Genomic DNA, 18782 nt, shown 5'->3' on the forward strand with positions numbered 1-18782 from the left:
GTGTGTGTGTGTACTGGAGTGTGTGTGTGCTGGAGTGTGTGTGTGTGTTGGTGTGTGTGTACTGGAGCGTGTGTGTACTGGAGTGTGTGTGTGCTGGAGTGTGTGTGTGTGCTGGAGTGTGTGTGTGTACTGGAGTGTGTGCGCGTGCTGGAGTGTGTGTGCGTGTTGGAGTGTGTGTGTATGTTGAAGTGTGTGCGTATTGGTGTATGTGTGTATGGTGTGTGTGTGCATGGTGATCTGTGTGTGTGCTGGAGTGTGTGTTGCACACTATAAGAATGACCACAATGGTGTGTGTGAGCTTGAGTAGGAGTGTGTGTTTAGCTTGGTAAAGTTATGCTCTCCTTTTCCTTCAAATCTTTATTTCTTGATGCCTTGGAGGATAAATTCTATGTGAAACAGACAGTATCTGACTGATACAGCATCCCAATGGACAAATGAGTGAAAGGACTGACTTTGCTGATGTCTTTCCATCTCTTTCTGAGCAATTCTCTGACCGGTTTTGAAATGTGGTAATTGCTGTCTCTGTGCTCTCTTGCTGTGACCCAGCAACAACTTTTAAAATTTCCATCTTTCTTTGCAACACCTTCCATGATCTCAGCTCTCCCTATCTCTGTCACCTCCTCCAGGTCCACAGCCTTCTGAGATATCTGGGCTCTTTCCTCCTGCTCAGCCCCGATCTTCATCGCTCCACTGTTGGTGGCCATACCTTCAGCTCCCTGGGCCCAAGCTCTGTAATTCCCTCCCTAAACCTCCCCGCCTCACTCTCCTCCTTTAAAACACTTATTAAATAGGCTTGTTTGACTAAGCTTTCAGTCACCTGTCCCTGATATCACTAGATGTAGCTCAATGTCAAATTGTGCTTGATAACATTCCTGTCAAATGCTTTGGGACGTGTTACTACATGAAGTGCACTATATGAATGCTATTTGTTGTTGTTGTTGAACCAGAGCAGCAATGCTAACATTGCCATTTATTTATCTGTCAGGAGTCTGTTTTTCTAACGTGATATCATCTAATCTCAATTTACATCAGTTTGAAGTATTCTACAAAGTGGATTAAATTGGCCTTCATGTCCCGCCAGCCTCAGAACTTTTCAGGTCAAATCTTTTGTTTTGAAGCACAGCCTGGTTCTCTGGTAGTGAGCTGTACAGGACGGTCGCAATGTAGAGTTAACAGGCAACATTAGTGCAATGCAAAATGTTTCGAGGTTGGATTGGTCAGATTCTAAGGCATGTGACCTTGAGGAAGGAGGTGATTTGAAGGAGGATTAAAGAGAATGATGATGATGATGGGCAACTTGCAGTTCAAAGTGGGAGGAGGGCTAAGAGGAACTGAAGATGCAAGTGCAAGACCATGAGAAGTGAAGACATGAGAGGGAGAGAGTAAGAACTGGAGCTGGAGGAATGCAGCAGGCCAGGCAGCATCAGAGGAGCAGGAAAGAAGGGTCCCGACCTGAAACGTCAGCTTTCCTGCTCCTCTGATGCTGCCTGGCCTGCTGTGTTCCTCCAGCTCCACACTGTGTTATACATGAGAGTGGGGGCCTGCTCTTCATCAAATCATTACCGCAGCATGTTTCATTTATCGGTCTATTTGTCATCCATGATTGCCTCCTGCAGGGGGCGCACATAGCCCTGCTGTGATTAGGCACAGTACAGAAGCTGATAGGATTTTCAAAGGATATGCTGGAGAAAGCAGGGAATGGGGCACCGAGTTGGATGATCATGGGATGACCCCCATCCCAGGCCCTAAAAAGACCTTCCACATCAAACATGCACATCTGCTAATGTGGTATACTGTATCCGCTGTTCCCGATGTGGCCTCCTCTACATTGCGGAAACCAAGGCGGAGGCTTGGAGACCGCTTTGCGGAACACCTACGCTCGGTTCGCAACAAACAACTGCACCTCCCAGTCGCGAACCATTTCAACTCCCCCTCCCACTCCTTGGGCGACATGTCCATCCTCGGCCTCCTGCAGTGCCACAACGATGCCGCCCGAAGGTTGCAGGAACAGCACCTCATATTCCGCCTGGGAACCCTGCAGCCCAATGGTACCAATGTGGACTTCACAAGCTTCAAAATCTCCATTCCCCCTACCGCATCCCAAAACCAGCCCAGCTCGTCCCCGCCTCCCTAACCTGTTCTTCCTCCCACCTATCCCCTCCTCCCACCTCAACCTCCACCCCCACCTCTACCTACCAACCTTATCCCGCCTCCTTGACCTGTCCGTCTTCCCTGGACTGACCAACCCCCACCCTAACTCCCCACCTACACTCACCTTTACTGGCTCCATCCCCACTTCTTTGACCTGTCTGTCTCCTCTCCACCTATCTGCTCCTTTATCCATCTTCCATCTGCCTCACCCTCTCTCCCTATTTATTTCAGAGCCCCCTTCCCCTCCTCCATTTCTGAAGAAGGTCCAGACCCGAAACGTCAGCTTTCCCGCTCCTCTGATGCTACTTGGCCTGCTGTGTTCATCCAGCTCGACACCTTGTTATCTCATATTAAAGGTAGAGCAGCCTGGAAGGGTTGAATGGCCTACTCCTGCTCCTATTTTCTATGCTTCTTTGTGCCATGCCTCCTAGTTATCTTTGGTAGCTTCTCTGTGAGTCAGTGAATGAGTTCAAGCTGGAGCCCATGGATTAAACCCAGTCCTGACCACCTTGTGCTCTCACATTCACTCTCTGCTGCTTTCACTGGAGACCTGGTCTTTGTTTTCCAACTCAGTCTCTCCCAAGACCCGATCTGTCTCGAGAACAGATGCACTTATTTACATTGCATTTATATAGCACCTCTACTGAGTGCTGCACTGGCTGAAATGCCAGCTTATTGTGTGGATGTCAAACTGCCTGCCCTCTCAGATGCTTGTAAAAAATCCAATGGCCGGTGTTTCGAAGAGAAACAGGAGCTTTTGCTTTGTTCTGGCCAATATTGATCTCTTGATCAACATTCCAAAAGTGGAGTGGTTATGACCACACTGCTGTTTGTCTTCAGAAGAAGAGACATATTACACTCGAACATTAACTCTGTCTCTGTCTCCACAGATGCTGCCAGATCTGCTGAGTTTCTCCAGCAACTACTGTTTTTGATTCAGATTTCCAGCATCTGCAGAATTTTGCTTTTAGCTGTTAGTGGGAGCTTGCTGTGCCCAAATGGTTGACTCTTAACTGCCCCCTTGGGCAATTAGGGATGGGCAATAAATGCCACCTAGCCAGCGACGCACTCATCCTGTGAATGAATAAAAGAAAAATTGGCTGCCATCTTTGCTACGGTAGAACAGTAGAGCGAGCACTGTACTGGCTATGAAGCACTTTCCAATATCCTGAGGCTGTGCAGGGTGCCACACGAATGCAAGATCCTTCTTCTTTCACATACAACTGCTCTGTGTAATTGGGATGATGAGTCAGAGCAACCTGAAAGGATTTGAGTCTGAATAGTTGCATTCACACACGTCGTGGTTTCATAGGGAGCACGACGGGAAGGGTTTGGTGTAATCTGTGCTTCTCCCTGTGGTTCGCTTACTCCCTGAGTCTCTGGTGACTGCACTGATAATTCCTTCTATTATCAAATCCCCTCATTAAAACTGTTGCAAGCAGTGTTGCTGTGTTGTTGCTGCTGTGTTGCCGTGGCAACCGAACTCCGTCATGGTCTGTCACCAGTCCATGTCTGTGCAGTGTGGAGAGCTAGAAGAGTGGGAAAGGCCTGGTGCTGGGTGGGGAATCTAACAGCTGTGTTTGGAAATACTAAACAGCAGGAGGAAAATACTTAACTCGCTTTGCATTTCCTCGGCTCATGTGGATTGAAGATTTACTTTCTCCTTGTGCAAAATGCCATCAGCTGGTTTATAGGATGCCTGTCACTGACTCTGTTTTTTTAAAGGGAAGGTATTTAACCCATGTGGTTTGTTAATAACTGATAGACCTGTCTAATCTGAACAGGGTTGTACATAAAACAGTACCTAAGTAGGCCCTTTACCCACCAGGTTTCTGCCAACGGTGATGCCATTCGAAACTAATCCTAGCTGCCTGCGTACGGTCTGTATCCCTCTGTTTCCTCCTTGTTCATGTGTCTATCTGAATGCCCCTTAAACGTACCTATAGGTAACACAGTGTGGAGCTGGAGGAAAACAACAGGCCAGGCAGTATCAGAGGAGCAGGAGAGTTGATGTTTCGGGTTGGGACCCTTCTCAAATTTCTGCAGAAGGGTCCCGACCTGAAACGTCAGCTTTCCTGCTGCCTCTGATGCTGCCTGACCAGTTGTGTTCCTCCAGTTCCACACTGTGTTATCTCTGACTCCAGCATTGGCAGTTCTTACTATCTCTCTTAAATGTAGCTATACTATCTGCTTCTACCTCTTCCCCCAGCAGTGAGTTCCAGGGGCTTACCAACCATTGTGTACAAAACTTTCCTCTCATGTCTCCTTTCAACTTTTCCGCTCCCATCTTAAACCTGTGTCCCCCAGTATTTGACATTTCCACGCTGGGTAAAAGATTTTGCCCTATCCATGCCTCTCTTAATCTTATATACTTCTATTAGTTCGCCCCTTAGCCTCCGACACTCGAGTGAAAACAAATCAATTGCAGAAGGACTCAAACTTCCGAGGGATCCTGCCATTTACTGTATACTTTTCTCTCGCATTTGACCTCCCAAAATACATCACCTGACACTTGCCCGGATTAAACTCCAGCTGCCATTTCTCCACCCAACTTTCCAGCTGATCTGTATCCTATTGTATGCTTTGAAAACCTTCCTCACTATCCACAACTCCACCAATTTTCATGTCGTCTGCAAATTTACTAATCAGACCACCTACATTTTTATCCAAATTATTTATATAAATTACAAACAACAGAGGTCCCGGTACGGAACTTTGTGGAACACCACAGGACACAGATCTCCAGTCAGAAATGCACCCCTCCACAGCTACCCTGTGTCTTCTATGACCAAGCCAATTTTGTATCCAACTTACCAACTCACTATGAATCTCATGTGACTTAATCTTCTGGACCAGCCTACCATGACGGTCCTTGCCAAGTGCTTTAGTAAAGTCCACATGGTCGACACACACTGCCCCTCCCTCATCAACCATCTTCATCTCTTCCTCAAAAAGCTCAATCAAATTTGTGAGACAAGGTCCCCTCCCTACACAATGCCACACTGACTATCCCTAACCCATTCTTTTCCGAATGCGAGTAAATCCTGTCTATAAGAATTTTTTCCAATAATTTCCCGACCACTGATGTAAAGCTCACTTGATGTGGAGGTGCTGGTGTTGGACTGGGGTGGACAAAGTCAGAGGTCACACAGCGCCAGGTTATATTCCAACAGGTTTATTTGAAATCACGAGCTTTCAGAGCACCGCTCCTTCGGCAGGTAAAGCTCACTGGTCAATAATATCCTGGATTATCCCTGTTTGTGTCTCTGCTGGTTTAATGCTTTTAACCATTAACAGGCTTCACTGTAAACCAAAGTTTATTGACATCGGGAATTCATTCTTCATTACCAGAACCGTGCAGCAGAAAGGAGAAATGTTTCAGTGACTCTGGAAGGATTGAAAACTGGATCATACAATTGCACCATCGGGGAATAGTTAGAATCAGAAGGAAGGCTACGCTAACCCTTCAAGGAAACAATTCATTCCCCACTTTCTTCCCATAACCCTGCACCTTCTTCCTTTTCCGAAAACAATCCAATTCCCTCTCAAATGCCTTGGTTGAACCTGCCCTCACTCCTAGGCAGCACATTCCATACCCTAAATTTAAAAAAATAAAAGATTTTACTAACCTATTTTTCCTAATCAGCTTGTTCAGTGATGTTATTGCACACCTCTGGAGCAGGTGGGATTTGAAACCAGGTCCTTTTCCTGTTTCAGGGGTAGGGACACTACCACTGAGCCACAAGAAGGACCTTTTCCAGGCCCTGCACACTGACTGTATAAAAAAGGTTTCACCTGGTGTTTAAATCTACGCCCTCTCATTCTTGGTTTGTTCATTAATGGGAACAGTTTCTCACTTTCTCTTCTGTCCAGACCTCTCAAAAGTTTGAACACGTCGATCAAATCTTCACTTCCTCAGGGACAGCAATCCTTTAGGAAGGGTTTTTCAAAAAAAATCCGGCCATAGGATGTGAGCATTGCTGGTTAGGCTGGCATTAATTATCCATCTCTAATTACTCACAGGACACTTAAGGGCCAACCACATTGCTGTGGGTCTGGAGTCACGTGGAATTCAGACAGGCAGGTATGGGACAAAAAAGATCACAATCAAAAACATTAACCTCACTTCCTCTCTCACAGGTGCTGCCAAAGTTTCTCCAGCAGTTTCTGTTTTTGTTTCAGATCTCCAGTTCTTTGTTAGGGAGACGCACTATTCTAAAGGGCATTAGTGAACCAGCTGGATTTTTATGACAGTGGTCTGTGTTAGGCTAGTTTTTTTTTCTTAAATTCCAGATTTTTACTGATACCAAATTTCACCATCTGCCATCTATGGGATTTGGATCTATGGCCCCAGGGCATCAGCTGGAGCTCTGGATTACTAGGTCAACTATACCAATACCTCCCCTCAATCCCTGAGCTCCGAGCCTCAGCAGGTGATGACAAGACTTCCAGTGGGTGGGGATGTTGGAACTGACGATGTGCAGGAGGCGAGAATGAGTGGAGCACAGAGATTGAGAGCGTTTGTGGGGCTAGACAAGGTTACAGTGATAGGACTGGGAAGAGAGCATAGACGGATTTGAAAAGATGGATTAGGATCATAACATCAATGTGTGGCTGGACTTGGAGCCAGTGTAGGTGAGTGAGTGGTTGGGGGGGTGGTGGGTGATGTATAAATGGGACCTGGAGTCACTTGTCTGTCCTGCGTGTCCCATACAGATGTAGTACCCAAAGATTCTGGGCTCAGAAACCTCGCAACTGATCCCTTACTTTGGAATCATCAAGGAAATAAGTATCCTAGAGCCAACTGAGAAGACATTTCTCTCTAACCAACTTCCAGCTGTCAAAACCAGTCCAGGAGTTCATATATACCCATGCCTAGTCTGAAAGGGATCTGAACAAACGAATCCTCATCCTAACACTGTGTGCACAATCCTTTATAAGATGGGGAATTCTATACTTCTGATGGTATCCAGACCCTGAGAGATTCCATTAGGACTGTTGGAAATGTGTGGCTCCTGTCTATTGTTCATCCAGTTGGATATAAAATAAAATAATTGAGGAGAAGTCACAGCACAGGAACAGGTCAGTCACTTGGGTGTCCATGCTCCCCTCAAGCCTCTGGCTTCCTGACTTTATCTTGTAGTTGTTTTTATCATTATTATTATTTGAAAAATTCCCTTTTACCTTGTGTGTTTATTTAGCTTCCTCTACACACATCAATACTGTTCACTCAACCAGCCCTTGCAGGAGCAGGTTCTACCTTCTCCCCAGTCCCTGGATGAAGAGGATTATCCTGAATTCCTGATTAAATTTATTAGTGAGGGTCTTCTATTTCTGGTTACAAACAGAAACCTATTCTCTCTCTTTATCATACGAAGCCTTTTCATTATTTTAAAGACTTCTAACAGGACCTGTGAGTCTTCTCTTTTCTGGAGAAAACAGCTCCAGCCTGTTCAGCTTTCCTGATGTTTATATAAACTCTCAGTTCTGCTAGCATCACGGTCAATCTTTTCTTGCACCCTCTTGAGTGTCTGTATCCAGACGTAACCCTGACCTCTGAAGGGTATACAAGCAAAATCCTGCAAATGCTGGGAATCTGAGACAAAAATGGAAAGTGCTGGAGAAACTCAGCAGGTCTGGCAGCATGTGTAGAGAGAGAAACAAAGTTAATGTTTCAAGTTTGATATGAAGAATGGAAGTTGCCTTTCGAATGTATACCTCCTGCTCTCTGAGGAACAACCTTTGATAATAAATGAGGCCCAAATGTGGGAGATAGCCTGTATCAGCTGATTTATTCTCAAAAACCACAGCCAACTGCAATATACTGACCAGTCTTTCTTCCATTTGATTTATTTTCATCAATATCAGTTTGGTAACACTAACTCCCCTGAATCACAAAGAGTGTGGGTTAAGCTCTAATTTAAATATGAGTACAACATTGATGCTGACAGGTTACGGCAGCGCTGAAGGATTACAGCGTTGTGTAACGTAAGGGTTCTGAAATATGTTGAAATTACATTAAGTTCCACCCAATTTGATGATGTCACTTGGTGTTATGATGGAGAAAAGGGCAGGTTTCTATAAAGTCCTGAGGGAGATAGACAGGTCATCCCAGGCTCCTGATACTTGTGGTTTTGCCTAATCAGTTGATTGTATCTATTGCTATCGTGCAGTAAACTACACTTGGTTATGGAAGACAAATGGCTCTTCTACTTAAGTCTCTCTCGTGGTCTGTCCTCTACCAATGACAATTAGACTCAGCATAGACAGCAGGATTGGGGGAAGTGAACTATCAGAGTTTGTACCCAGAGCCTAAAATAGGTTTAAAAACAAAAGTTACTGGAACAGCTCAGCAGGTCTTGTAGCAACTGTGAAGAAAAAAATCAGAGTTGACGTTTCAGGTCCAGGAACTAGTTCTGAGGAAGGGTCACAGGACTCGAAATGTTAACTCTGATTTTTTCTTCACAGATGCTGCCAGACCTGCTGAGCTTTTCCAGCAACTTCTGGTTTTGTTCCTGATTTACAGCATCCGCAGTCCTTTTGGATTTTATTTAGCCTAAAGTAGGTTTCTGTTGTAATGTTTATAGAGGAGAAATCTCCTGCTCTTCTTCAAATAAGTGGCACTTGAGAGGGAAGACCAGTCTCAGTTTAATGTCTTATTCGAAAGACAGCACTGAGGACAATACAGCACCCCCTCAGTAGTGCACTGGGATGTCAGTCTAGACTTTGCGCTCAATTCTGTGGGGGGAGTGGGATTTGACTCCCCAGTCCATTAATTGACAGCTGAGAGTACTGTATGAAGAAATCCTGGGAAGTGCACAATGTGAGAATTTAAACAAAAGTAACATTTACTCTTCTCTTTTCCTTTCAGGATATCCAGGAGTGTGAAGGAGCAATTGTAAATGACGCGATCATGGACAAAACAAACAGAAACACGGTTAGCCAAACCAAAAAATCACAGAAAATCATTCAGGTAAGACGGGCTAGCTGAGCAATAACAGTGACTGAACTTGTATATTTGCAGTCGGTTTGATCTTTGGTCAAAGTAGCACAGACAGCAGATTCTGAGATAGACTAATTTACAATGAGGTCCAGTGAAGTATAAAATATCACCACAGCCACTTCATCACCTGGTTCAGTTTCATTGTAATTCTGTCAGCCGTGACTCAGTGTCGAACACTCTCAACACTTAAAGCTGTATATTGGACGTGAGCACACAATCCAGATCAATACTGCCAGTGTGGTACTGAAAGGAGTGCTGCACTGCCAGAGGTGCTGCCTACCAGATGAGACATTGTGTGCACAAAGTCAGAAGCCACATGACACCAGGTTATAGTCCAATAGGTTTATTTGCAATCACAAGCTTTCAGAGTGCAGCCCCTTCGTCAGGTGAAGTGAAAGAGCAGTGCACAGACACAGAATTTATAGGCAGAGGGATCAAGGACACAGAGATCAAAAGATCATACAACTGGTATGAGTGGAGTGTCGAATAATAAGTCTTTGCAGATGATCAAGAGTGTCAGATGGTGTGAGTAAAGTGCCAACAGCTGAATAACAAGCAAAGGGATCACCTACAATCTGATTAAATAAGGCAGAGAGATAATTACAAAATATTGAAAATAAAGTGGTGCTGGAGATAAACCAAATGTCTGAAATAACATGCTAGGTATAAGAGTCGATGAGACATTGATGAGACATTATCATTCTCACCTAGACATAAAGAATCCCATGCCACTATCTTGAGGAAGAGGAGGAGGGTCCTTCCTGGTCTCCTGGTTAATATTTTTCCATAACTAATTCCCCTTAAACATATTATATGGTCAGACTTATTATTGTTAAGGTCAGAAGTCATATGACACCAGGCTATAGCCCAACAGGTTTACTCGAAATCACAAGCTTTCGGAGCTCTGCTCCTTCATCAGGTGAAGTGAAGGGAAGCACACAGGCACAGAATTTATAGGCAGTGAGATCAAAAGATAGTACAAATGTGTGCTTCCCTTCACTTCACCTGACAAAGGGCAGTGCTCCGAAAGGTTGTGACTTCAAATAAACCAGTTGGACTATAACCTGGTGTCATGTGACTTCTATTCCTGTCCAAGCCAGTCTAACACAGGCACCTCCACATCATTATTATTGTTAGCAAGAGTATCCTGTGTGCAAATTGACTGCTGAGTATCTTTGGCATTTATGTAAAATGCTCTGTCACCAAATGTGATATTGTGAAGGTGCCATGAAAATACAGTTTTTCTCTGTGTGCAGTCACTAAAGCAGGTTTTTGTGTTATCTCGTTGTTGCTTGCATGAACTGGATGCTGATTGGTCTGTCTCTCATTCTCTCCAACATCTATGTCCCACTGAAAACCTTTGGCACATTCTGAAATAGTGCAAGCAGCTGTAAAAGTGCAGATAATTTTGTTCTTTTCTAAAGTATAAAAAAAAACAAGTGTGACTTTCATAACAGGTGCTGGTAAAGTAGAGATAAAACTTTTAAGGAAGAAACAGGTGAAGAAAGGATGATGTTACTTGTGGGAGAGACAATGACTGGGAGGCACTGTTTAAACAAAAGGTGGCCTCCCATTTAAGACAGAGAAAAAGGGGGAATTTTTAATTTTGACAGAGGCAGGAACCATTGTAACATTTAGGAAGTATTTAGATGAACACTTGAAATGTCACAGCCAAAAGGCTATGGGCCAAGAGCTGGGAAATGGAATTAGAATAGATTGGTGCTTGATGACTGGCATGGACATGATGGACCACATGGCCTCATTCTATGCTGTAATATTCTATGACTATTATGGAATGGCGGAGCAGACTTGAGGGGCTGAATGATCTATGTGTGCTTTTAGTTTGTATGTTTGTATGTAATTAACTTGTCTCTGCTGTGACCCATACTCAGTTGATGAATGTTGTCCAAAACTGAATTTGGAGAGTTACTTTAGGTACCCATTCCACAACATTTGACTTGAAACCATATAAACCAAATAATTTATGTACCTATCTGGGCTAAATTTTTAAAAAGACACAGTCTGTGTTAAATAGCAACCAAAATTCACATCAAGGGAAACTCAGACAAGCGGCATCCCAGTCATGTTATTTTTTCATGGGGTGTGGGTGTAACTTACAAGGCAAACATTTATTGCCCATCTCTATCTGACCTTGAACCTAGTAACTTGTTACAGGGCAACTGGGAGTGAAGCCACATTATTACGGGTCTGGAGTCACATGTTGGCAAGACCAGTAAGGTCTTTGAGTTCAGTACCTCACCCAGGAGTCTGCATCCTCAACAGCACAGCACTCCCTGTTACTGGCCCTGGACTGTCAGTCATGGTTACATGCTCAGATCTCTGCAGTGAGATTTGAACACCCAGTGAGTGACAGCTCAGCGCAGAGTGAATTACATTGTTAAATGCGATTTCCCACTTTGCCCACAATGCTGTCTCGTGGTCCCTGCAGCTGCTGATTAAATACAGATATCAGCATTTCCACAGATGCCATCCCTGATACTGAACAATGCTGTGTCTGTCCGTCTGTTGAGTGAGTTGGTTGATTTGATTTATTATTGTCACGTGTACCAAGATACAGTGAAAAGTATTGTTTTGTGTGTTAACCGTACAAATCATACCTTACACAAGTACATCAAGATAATACACCAGAATGCAGAACATAGTTTAAAGTTCTTGAGACTTAAACAACATCCTCACTGGGATAAAATTCACAAAATAAGGAGAGAACAATAACCGATTACCCTTCCTGGACATAATGGTAGAACCCAAAAACAACAGGGAACTCCAGACTAGCGCATACAGAAAGACCATACAAAACGACCAGATACTTACTTACACCAGCAACCTCCCCAACACCCATAAATGGAGCTGCATCAGGACACTATTTAAATGAGCCACAACACACTGCAGCAACCCGGAACTACGCAGAGCAAAACAGGAGCACTTTTACAGAGTCTTCAAAAGATATAGATATCCGAAAAGCTCAATCCGCTGTTACCCCAAGATAGACCATTGCAGGAAGACACAACATGACCAGACTCACTAATCACCCGACTGTACATCAAGGACATATCCGAGATGACCGTAAGACCACTAAGACCCCTAGGTATCAGAGTAGCCCACAAACCAACAATCACCCTACAACAGCCACTAACAAACGTGAAGGATCCCATACCCAAAACCAGCAAAACCGGTGTAATATACAAAATACCATGCGATGACTGTGAGAAACAATGCATAGGTCAAACTGGAAGAAAACTGACAATAAGGATACATGAACACAACTAGCCACCAAGAGATGCGACCAATTCTCACTGGTCTTACTACACACGGACAACAAGGGTCACAAATTTGACTGGGACAACACATCCATAATCGCACACACCAAACACAGACACGCCAAGGAATTCCTGGAGGCCTGGCATTCCAACCGGAACTCCATCAACAAACACATTGAATTAGACGCTGTGTACAAACCACTGAGAAACAGGACCTGAAGTAATACCAACCACCGCAGTAAACCGAGGCAGATAAATAACAAGTGGGACAGAACACCAACGCTTCACCGGAGGTGCACTGACGATGTTACATTGCAGGGTGACAAAACGTTTACAACGAAACCCAGCGGCTTGGTGAGCATGTCTACAACCTCATGCAGAATATCTTGTTATAGCTACAGAGAAGGTGCAGAGAAAGATCAACTCCAATATATGAGAGGTCTGTTCATAACTCTGATAACAGTGGGGATGAACCTGTTCTTAAATCTGTTGGTACGTGTTTTCAAACTTTTGTATCTTCTGCCTGATGGAAGAGGGTGAAAGAGAGTATAAACAAGGTAGGAGGGACCTTTGATTTTGTTGGTTGCAGGAAGCAGGAAGTGTAGATGGAGCAGGAAGTGTAGTGGAACGTGTAGATAGAGTCATAGAGTCATACAGCATGGAAACTGACCGTTTGGTCCAACCAGTCAATGGAAGGAAGTCTGGTTGTGTGTTGGTCTGGGCTGTGCTCACGACTCTGTAATTTCTTGCCATCTTGGGCAGAGCAGTTCCCCATACCAAGCAGTGATGCATCCAAATAGAATGCTTTCTATGGTGCATCTATAACAGTCTTTGTGAACATGCCGAATTTCCTTAGCCTCATGAGGAAGCAGAGACGTTGGTGTGTTCTTGACCGTCGTGTCAACATGGATGGACCAGGATGGATTGTTGGTGACATTTATTTCCAGGTACTTGAAGCTCACAAACACCTCCATCTCAACACCATTAATGCATGCAACTGATACACCATTGCATGTACTGACTGCAAAAACTATCTTTCATCACTCTATTGTGTTCCAAATCAGATTCGCTGTATTGGGATAATGTTAATCTTATTAGTGCAGCTCTTAATTTGTAGATAGTGTGTCCCACTGTCCTCATCAAGGGATGGAAAGATAATCTCCGATCACCACGTTTCTACATGATGCTCAGAGGGTGCTCGCTTCGCAAATTTAAACAATATCAGGAACATTTACAACTCTGTGAAAAATTACTCACAACATTTCAGAAAGAAAGGTAGAACTTGCATTTCGATAATGCCTGTTACAGCTTAAAATCTCAAAGTGCTTTTCAACCAATGACACATTTGTTTATTCAATTGTAAAACAGTAACAAGAAATCAGAATAAATTTAATGGCAAGGATTTTAATATATGTGAAAGCACACAGGTCAAGACCTGTCATTTGTTTATCAGCATGATACTGTGCAACACTTTTGTCACATTGAATCTAATCATTGCTAATCCACAGTTTTTAAATCAGGGGAAAGACGAAAAAATGATCTTTTCACTTCAGGCACAGACATTTGTGAAAATAGCATTCTCTGGGAAGGTAAACGACAGGGTGTTATTGTATAGATACAAGTTTACACACGCAAGATACTTACAGGCACATTCAAAACATGTACATTGATGCATACAAACACACACAATCACACTCACACATACACATACACATACATGCACACGCTGACACACACTCACATACACATGCACACGCATATTTATACATACTCACACAATCACACACACGTACACACGCTCACATACACATACACACACATTAACACTCAAACAAACACACACACACACTAACACAAACGCAATCGTTCACACATCTCTCACACACACACACATCCACACGCGCATTCACTCACACACACACTCGCACATGAACTCACACACATGCACACTCACACGCTCACTATATATACACATACACACACACATTCACACACACACACACACACTTATACACACATCCACACACACAGACTCACATGCAAACACACACACTCACACACACTGACAAACACACAATCGCTCACAAATCTCACACACACACACCACTGTGTCCCTGCCTCTGAACCAGGAGGCTAGGACTCAAGTCCCACCTGCTCCAGAGGGTGTGCCATAACTTCTCTGAAAAGGTTGATTACAAAGCAGACTCTCACCAACACAGCTCTCAGTAATTCAGAAATGGTCAGTGCTTTCAAGTAGGAAGAAAGCCTTGGGGATAAACCAGAAAATGAGATTTGTCTCTGCTGCAAATGGACGGATTGTCCAGCAGGTCAGCCTGGAGATTCTTGGGGCAGGTACAATGTGAGTCTAGAACAAATAGCCTAAAGAACAAAGTGATGGGGTTTATTGCAGAGGAATGTAACAACTATTAGACATAGCCAGGCCTTGGCAGCTGGGGGACGAGTCAAAATTTGTGGGATTTGTAGCTGCCATGGCAACACGAGCTGACAGATATTACCTGGGCACTATTAAAGAGAAGCTAATAGCTTTTTACTGCAGGTGCCAACTCAGTGGGTGGCATTCCTGTTGAAGTAGAAGGTGGTGAGTTCAAACCGCTTTCAGGAATCTGTCTTGCAGCCTCAGTGTTCTCATTACATACTGCACTGCTTGGCAGTGCCAAGTGTTAAATTAGACATTAAACTGATGCTGATGATACCATCTCATGTAGCCATGAAGAATCTCTGGCAGAACAGTGCGAGTTCTCTCCTGGTGTCCTGGTTAACATTTATCCCTCACTCAGAATCTCCTAAACAGCTTGGTTATGTATTTTATGTCTATTTATGGGATCTTGCTGTGTGTAAATTGACTGCTGGGTTTCTTACGTTGGTCACAACACTTCAAAAAGTTGTAGATTTGAGGTGTCCTCGGTCATGAAAGGTGCTATATCAATGCAAGTAATTTCCTTTCCATATCCTTCATATTAGCAGCATCAGAAACATATCAAACTCCGCATTGATTTCCAACGTGCTCTTGATCCACTGGGATTTATTTAATGGCAACTTCACCTCCTGCAGTCAAATTAAGACAATCACCCTGGGGCAAAGATCTTGTGAAAATGGAGTGTTCCGGGGGCTGGAGGGGCTGGGGTAATGGTTTTGGGGCTGGAAGAGGTAACACAATGAGGAGAGGGCAAGGGCACTTAAACTGAGGAAATGAGGATTTTCAAACGTAGGCATTGAAAAGGACACCAGACCACACTTACTGAGAATTTTGTTTATTTCTTTAGTAATTTTGAGTCATATTGGAGCTCCTAAGTATACGTATCATGGTTGCTGGCCACCTACAGTGGAAACTTTCATTATAAATGCCTGTCATACCAAATTGAACCAAAACCAAATATCTTATCTGCGCACATGCTGTTTTTAATTATGTCAGATCTATTGTCTATGCTATGGAGTTGAAGGGTCTGTAGTCTCTTGGTGTTTAGAAGATCAAGAGGTGATTGTATTTGATAGGATTGCATTCTGTAGGATGGCAACTGAGAGACTGTTTCCTGGTCACAAAATCTAGAATGAAGGAGTGGAGTGTCAGGATTGGGAATCAGCTGTTTGTAATTGAGGAAGAGAAAATTCCCCACAGTGAACTTTTGGAATTCTCTCTCTCAGAGAGCCAACGATGCTCAATCGTTGAGTCAGTTCAAAACTGAATTGAGTCGACTTTTGGACGCTGTGGGGAATCAGGCAGGAAAGCGAAGCTGAGAAGATTGGCCATGTTTGTAGGAAGTGGAGGAGCAGGTTCGAGGGAGCCAGAGATTACTCCTGCTTCTATTTCTTGTGTCGTTATGTTATTCTAAGCCATCTGACATCATGCTGTTCTTCTTTTCCTGTCAGAACACACCTCTGGACCTTATTGACACAGGCAAGGGGCTGAAGGTACAGACGGACAAACCTCACCTGGTCAGCCTGGGTAGTGGTCGCCTCAGTATTGCTGTCACATTGCTTCCTCTTGAAGAAGGTGAGAGGCCAAGGGTTAGTTGCTGACGGTGTGTACGGGGCTGAACTTTTCATCAGAACTGTCCAGGACTCAGGACGTTAATGCTGTTTCTCTCTCCGCAGAGGCTGCCAGACCTGCTGAGTATCTCCAGCACTTACTGTTTTTATTTCAGATTTCCAACATTTTGCTTTTATTACATAGCTGAGCAGAGCAGTGCTGGAAGAAACCCCTCAAACTGTGCTGTTCATGGTCCTCTCTGATGATGCTGGTTCGACTTTTGCATGAGAGAAGTTTTTAAGAGTGCTCCTCTGTTAGCTGTGCAGCGTTTGGAATTTAATGCAGTGTTTCACAGGGATCTGTGCTGGGTTCTCTTTTGGTTTTTACATAAATGATTTAGATGAGAATATAGAAGGCGTGGTTAGTAAGTTTATGGATGACACCAACATTTGTGGTATAGTGGACAGTGAAGAAGGTTATCTAAGATTGCAAAGAGATCTTGATCAATTGGGTCAATGGGCTGAGGAGTGGCAGAGGAAGTTTAATTTGGATAAATGCAAGGTGTTGCGTTTTGGTAGAACAAACAAGGGCAGGACTTCTACAATTAAAAGTATAGCCTTGGATAGTGTTAACAGAGACCTAGGGGTGCAAGTACGTGATTCCTTGAAGTTTGTGACAGAAATATTTCAGCTGGTTAAGAAGGCATTTAGCACGCTTGCCTTCATTGCTTACATCTTTGATCATAGGAGTTGGGGTGTTATGTTGAGGTTGTTCAGATGTTGGCGAAGCCTCTTCTGGAGTACTGTGTCCAGTTCTGGTTGCCCTGTTATAGGAAGGACATTATTAAACTGGAGAGGGTTCAAAAGAGATTTCCCCAGGATGTTGCAAGGAAGGGAGGGTTTGAGTTATAAGGAGAGGCTGGATAGGTTGGGACATTTTTTCACTGGAACATAGGAGGTTGAGAGGTGACTTTACAGAGATTTATAAGATCATGAGGCGTATAGATAAAGGTGATGTCTTTCCCTTGGGTGGGGGATTTTAAGACCAGGGGCATATTGTTAAGGTGAGAGGAGAAAGATTTAAAAAAGACATGAAGGGCAATTTTTTTAGTCTCTATGACCCTGTGAGAAGGAGGAAGAGGAAATCCCTCCAAATCTTTAACGTCAAAGTAATATGAAACAGAAAGTGTATTAGGATTCCTAATAAACTGGGATAAAAATCTAACATTTTAGTGTAGAGATTTTCTCCTGATTCTTACTGAGAAATAGTTTCTGAAACAAAACGAAATGGAATAATTTAAACACATTTCCATTCCATGTTTGTTTTAGTTTGTTTGATTGTGTTTTGAGAAGACCTACAGGCATCCTACTGGGCATCTTTGTGTCCAAATTGTCTTATCTTGCATGCTGCTCCACCCTTGCTTTTGGGGAAATAGTTTAGTGCTGGTATGGGGAGTGGGTAGGAGATTAAAGGATCAGATTAAATTTCAATGGAAGGATGGCGCTGAGACAGATAACACGTTGTCTATGTGCTGTTATCAGACCCAATCTCTGGCTCCACATCAAACAAGACACAGAGTTTGCTTCACTGGAGAGGTCAATATTGTTTCACGTTCAGTGGTACTTTTAACAATTGAGCAAGGGAAACTTCACAGAGCTGCTCTGTAAGTTATTCATTTCTGTCCCTCGTAAGTGAAGGTTTGAAGAAAGTACATTTTGGAATGTTTGTCATTCCTGCAAAATTGTGCACATTACCTGTGCTGTAGGTTGCTACAAATTGTGACTGTCTAATGTAGAAGTTTACATTGGCTGGTCAATTTTCTTGTATCCTTGTTTGCATCGACATTTTTCTCATCAATCGTCTTTGTTTTTCCACAGTTTGCTCATGTTCTGGATGAAGCATTAAACTGCCTTCTCTCCGAGGGTAGAATGAAAATATCTAATGGTGTTATTCTGAAGGATATTCTTAGTGGCCTGGGGCTAATATTTATCTCTCAAACAACTTCACTGAGGCCAGATTATATGGACATCACATGTTCCTGTTGGTGGGAGCTTGCTGTGTACAAATTAACTGCCATGCTTCCTATATCACTAAAATGACTCCACTTCAAAGCTATTGCATTGAATTATGTTTTAGGACTCTTTTCTGTTTGTATGTGTGTGTGTGTGTGTGTGTGTGTGTGTGTTTGTCAATGACAGTGAATCCATCTGTGTGTGTCTGTCTATGTCAGCGTATGTCTGATTCAGTGTATCTGAGTGCATATATCTGTGCGTCTGTTCATATATGTGTGTGTGTGTATGTTTGTGAGTGCTTATATGTGTCTGCAAGTAAATATGCGTGTGCATGTGTATGTGAGTGTGTG

General features: G+C 43.5%; 1 protein-coding gene across 1 annotated transcript in view; it reads left to right on the top strand.

The window, feature by feature from the left end:
• LOC109920827 (pleckstrin homology-like domain family B member 1) overlaps positions 1-18782 on the top strand; it is a 132289-nt gene that overhangs the window by 59949 nt on the left and 53558 nt on the right. The window contains exons 2-3 of the mRNA XM_048615352.1: positions 9023-9124; positions 16321-16444. Coding sequence (XP_048471309.1) covers positions 9023-9124; positions 16321-16444 — 226 coding nt within the window. The remainder of the gene's footprint in view (positions 1-9022; positions 9125-16320; positions 16445-18782) is intronic.

This window comes from Rhincodon typus, chromosome 32 (assembly GCF_021869965.1).
Source record: "Rhincodon typus isolate 14 chromosome 32, sRhiTyp1.1, whole genome shotgun sequence".
NCBI classification, from domain to species: domain Eukaryota; kingdom Metazoa; phylum Chordata; class Chondrichthyes; order Orectolobiformes; family Rhincodontidae; genus Rhincodon; species Rhincodon typus.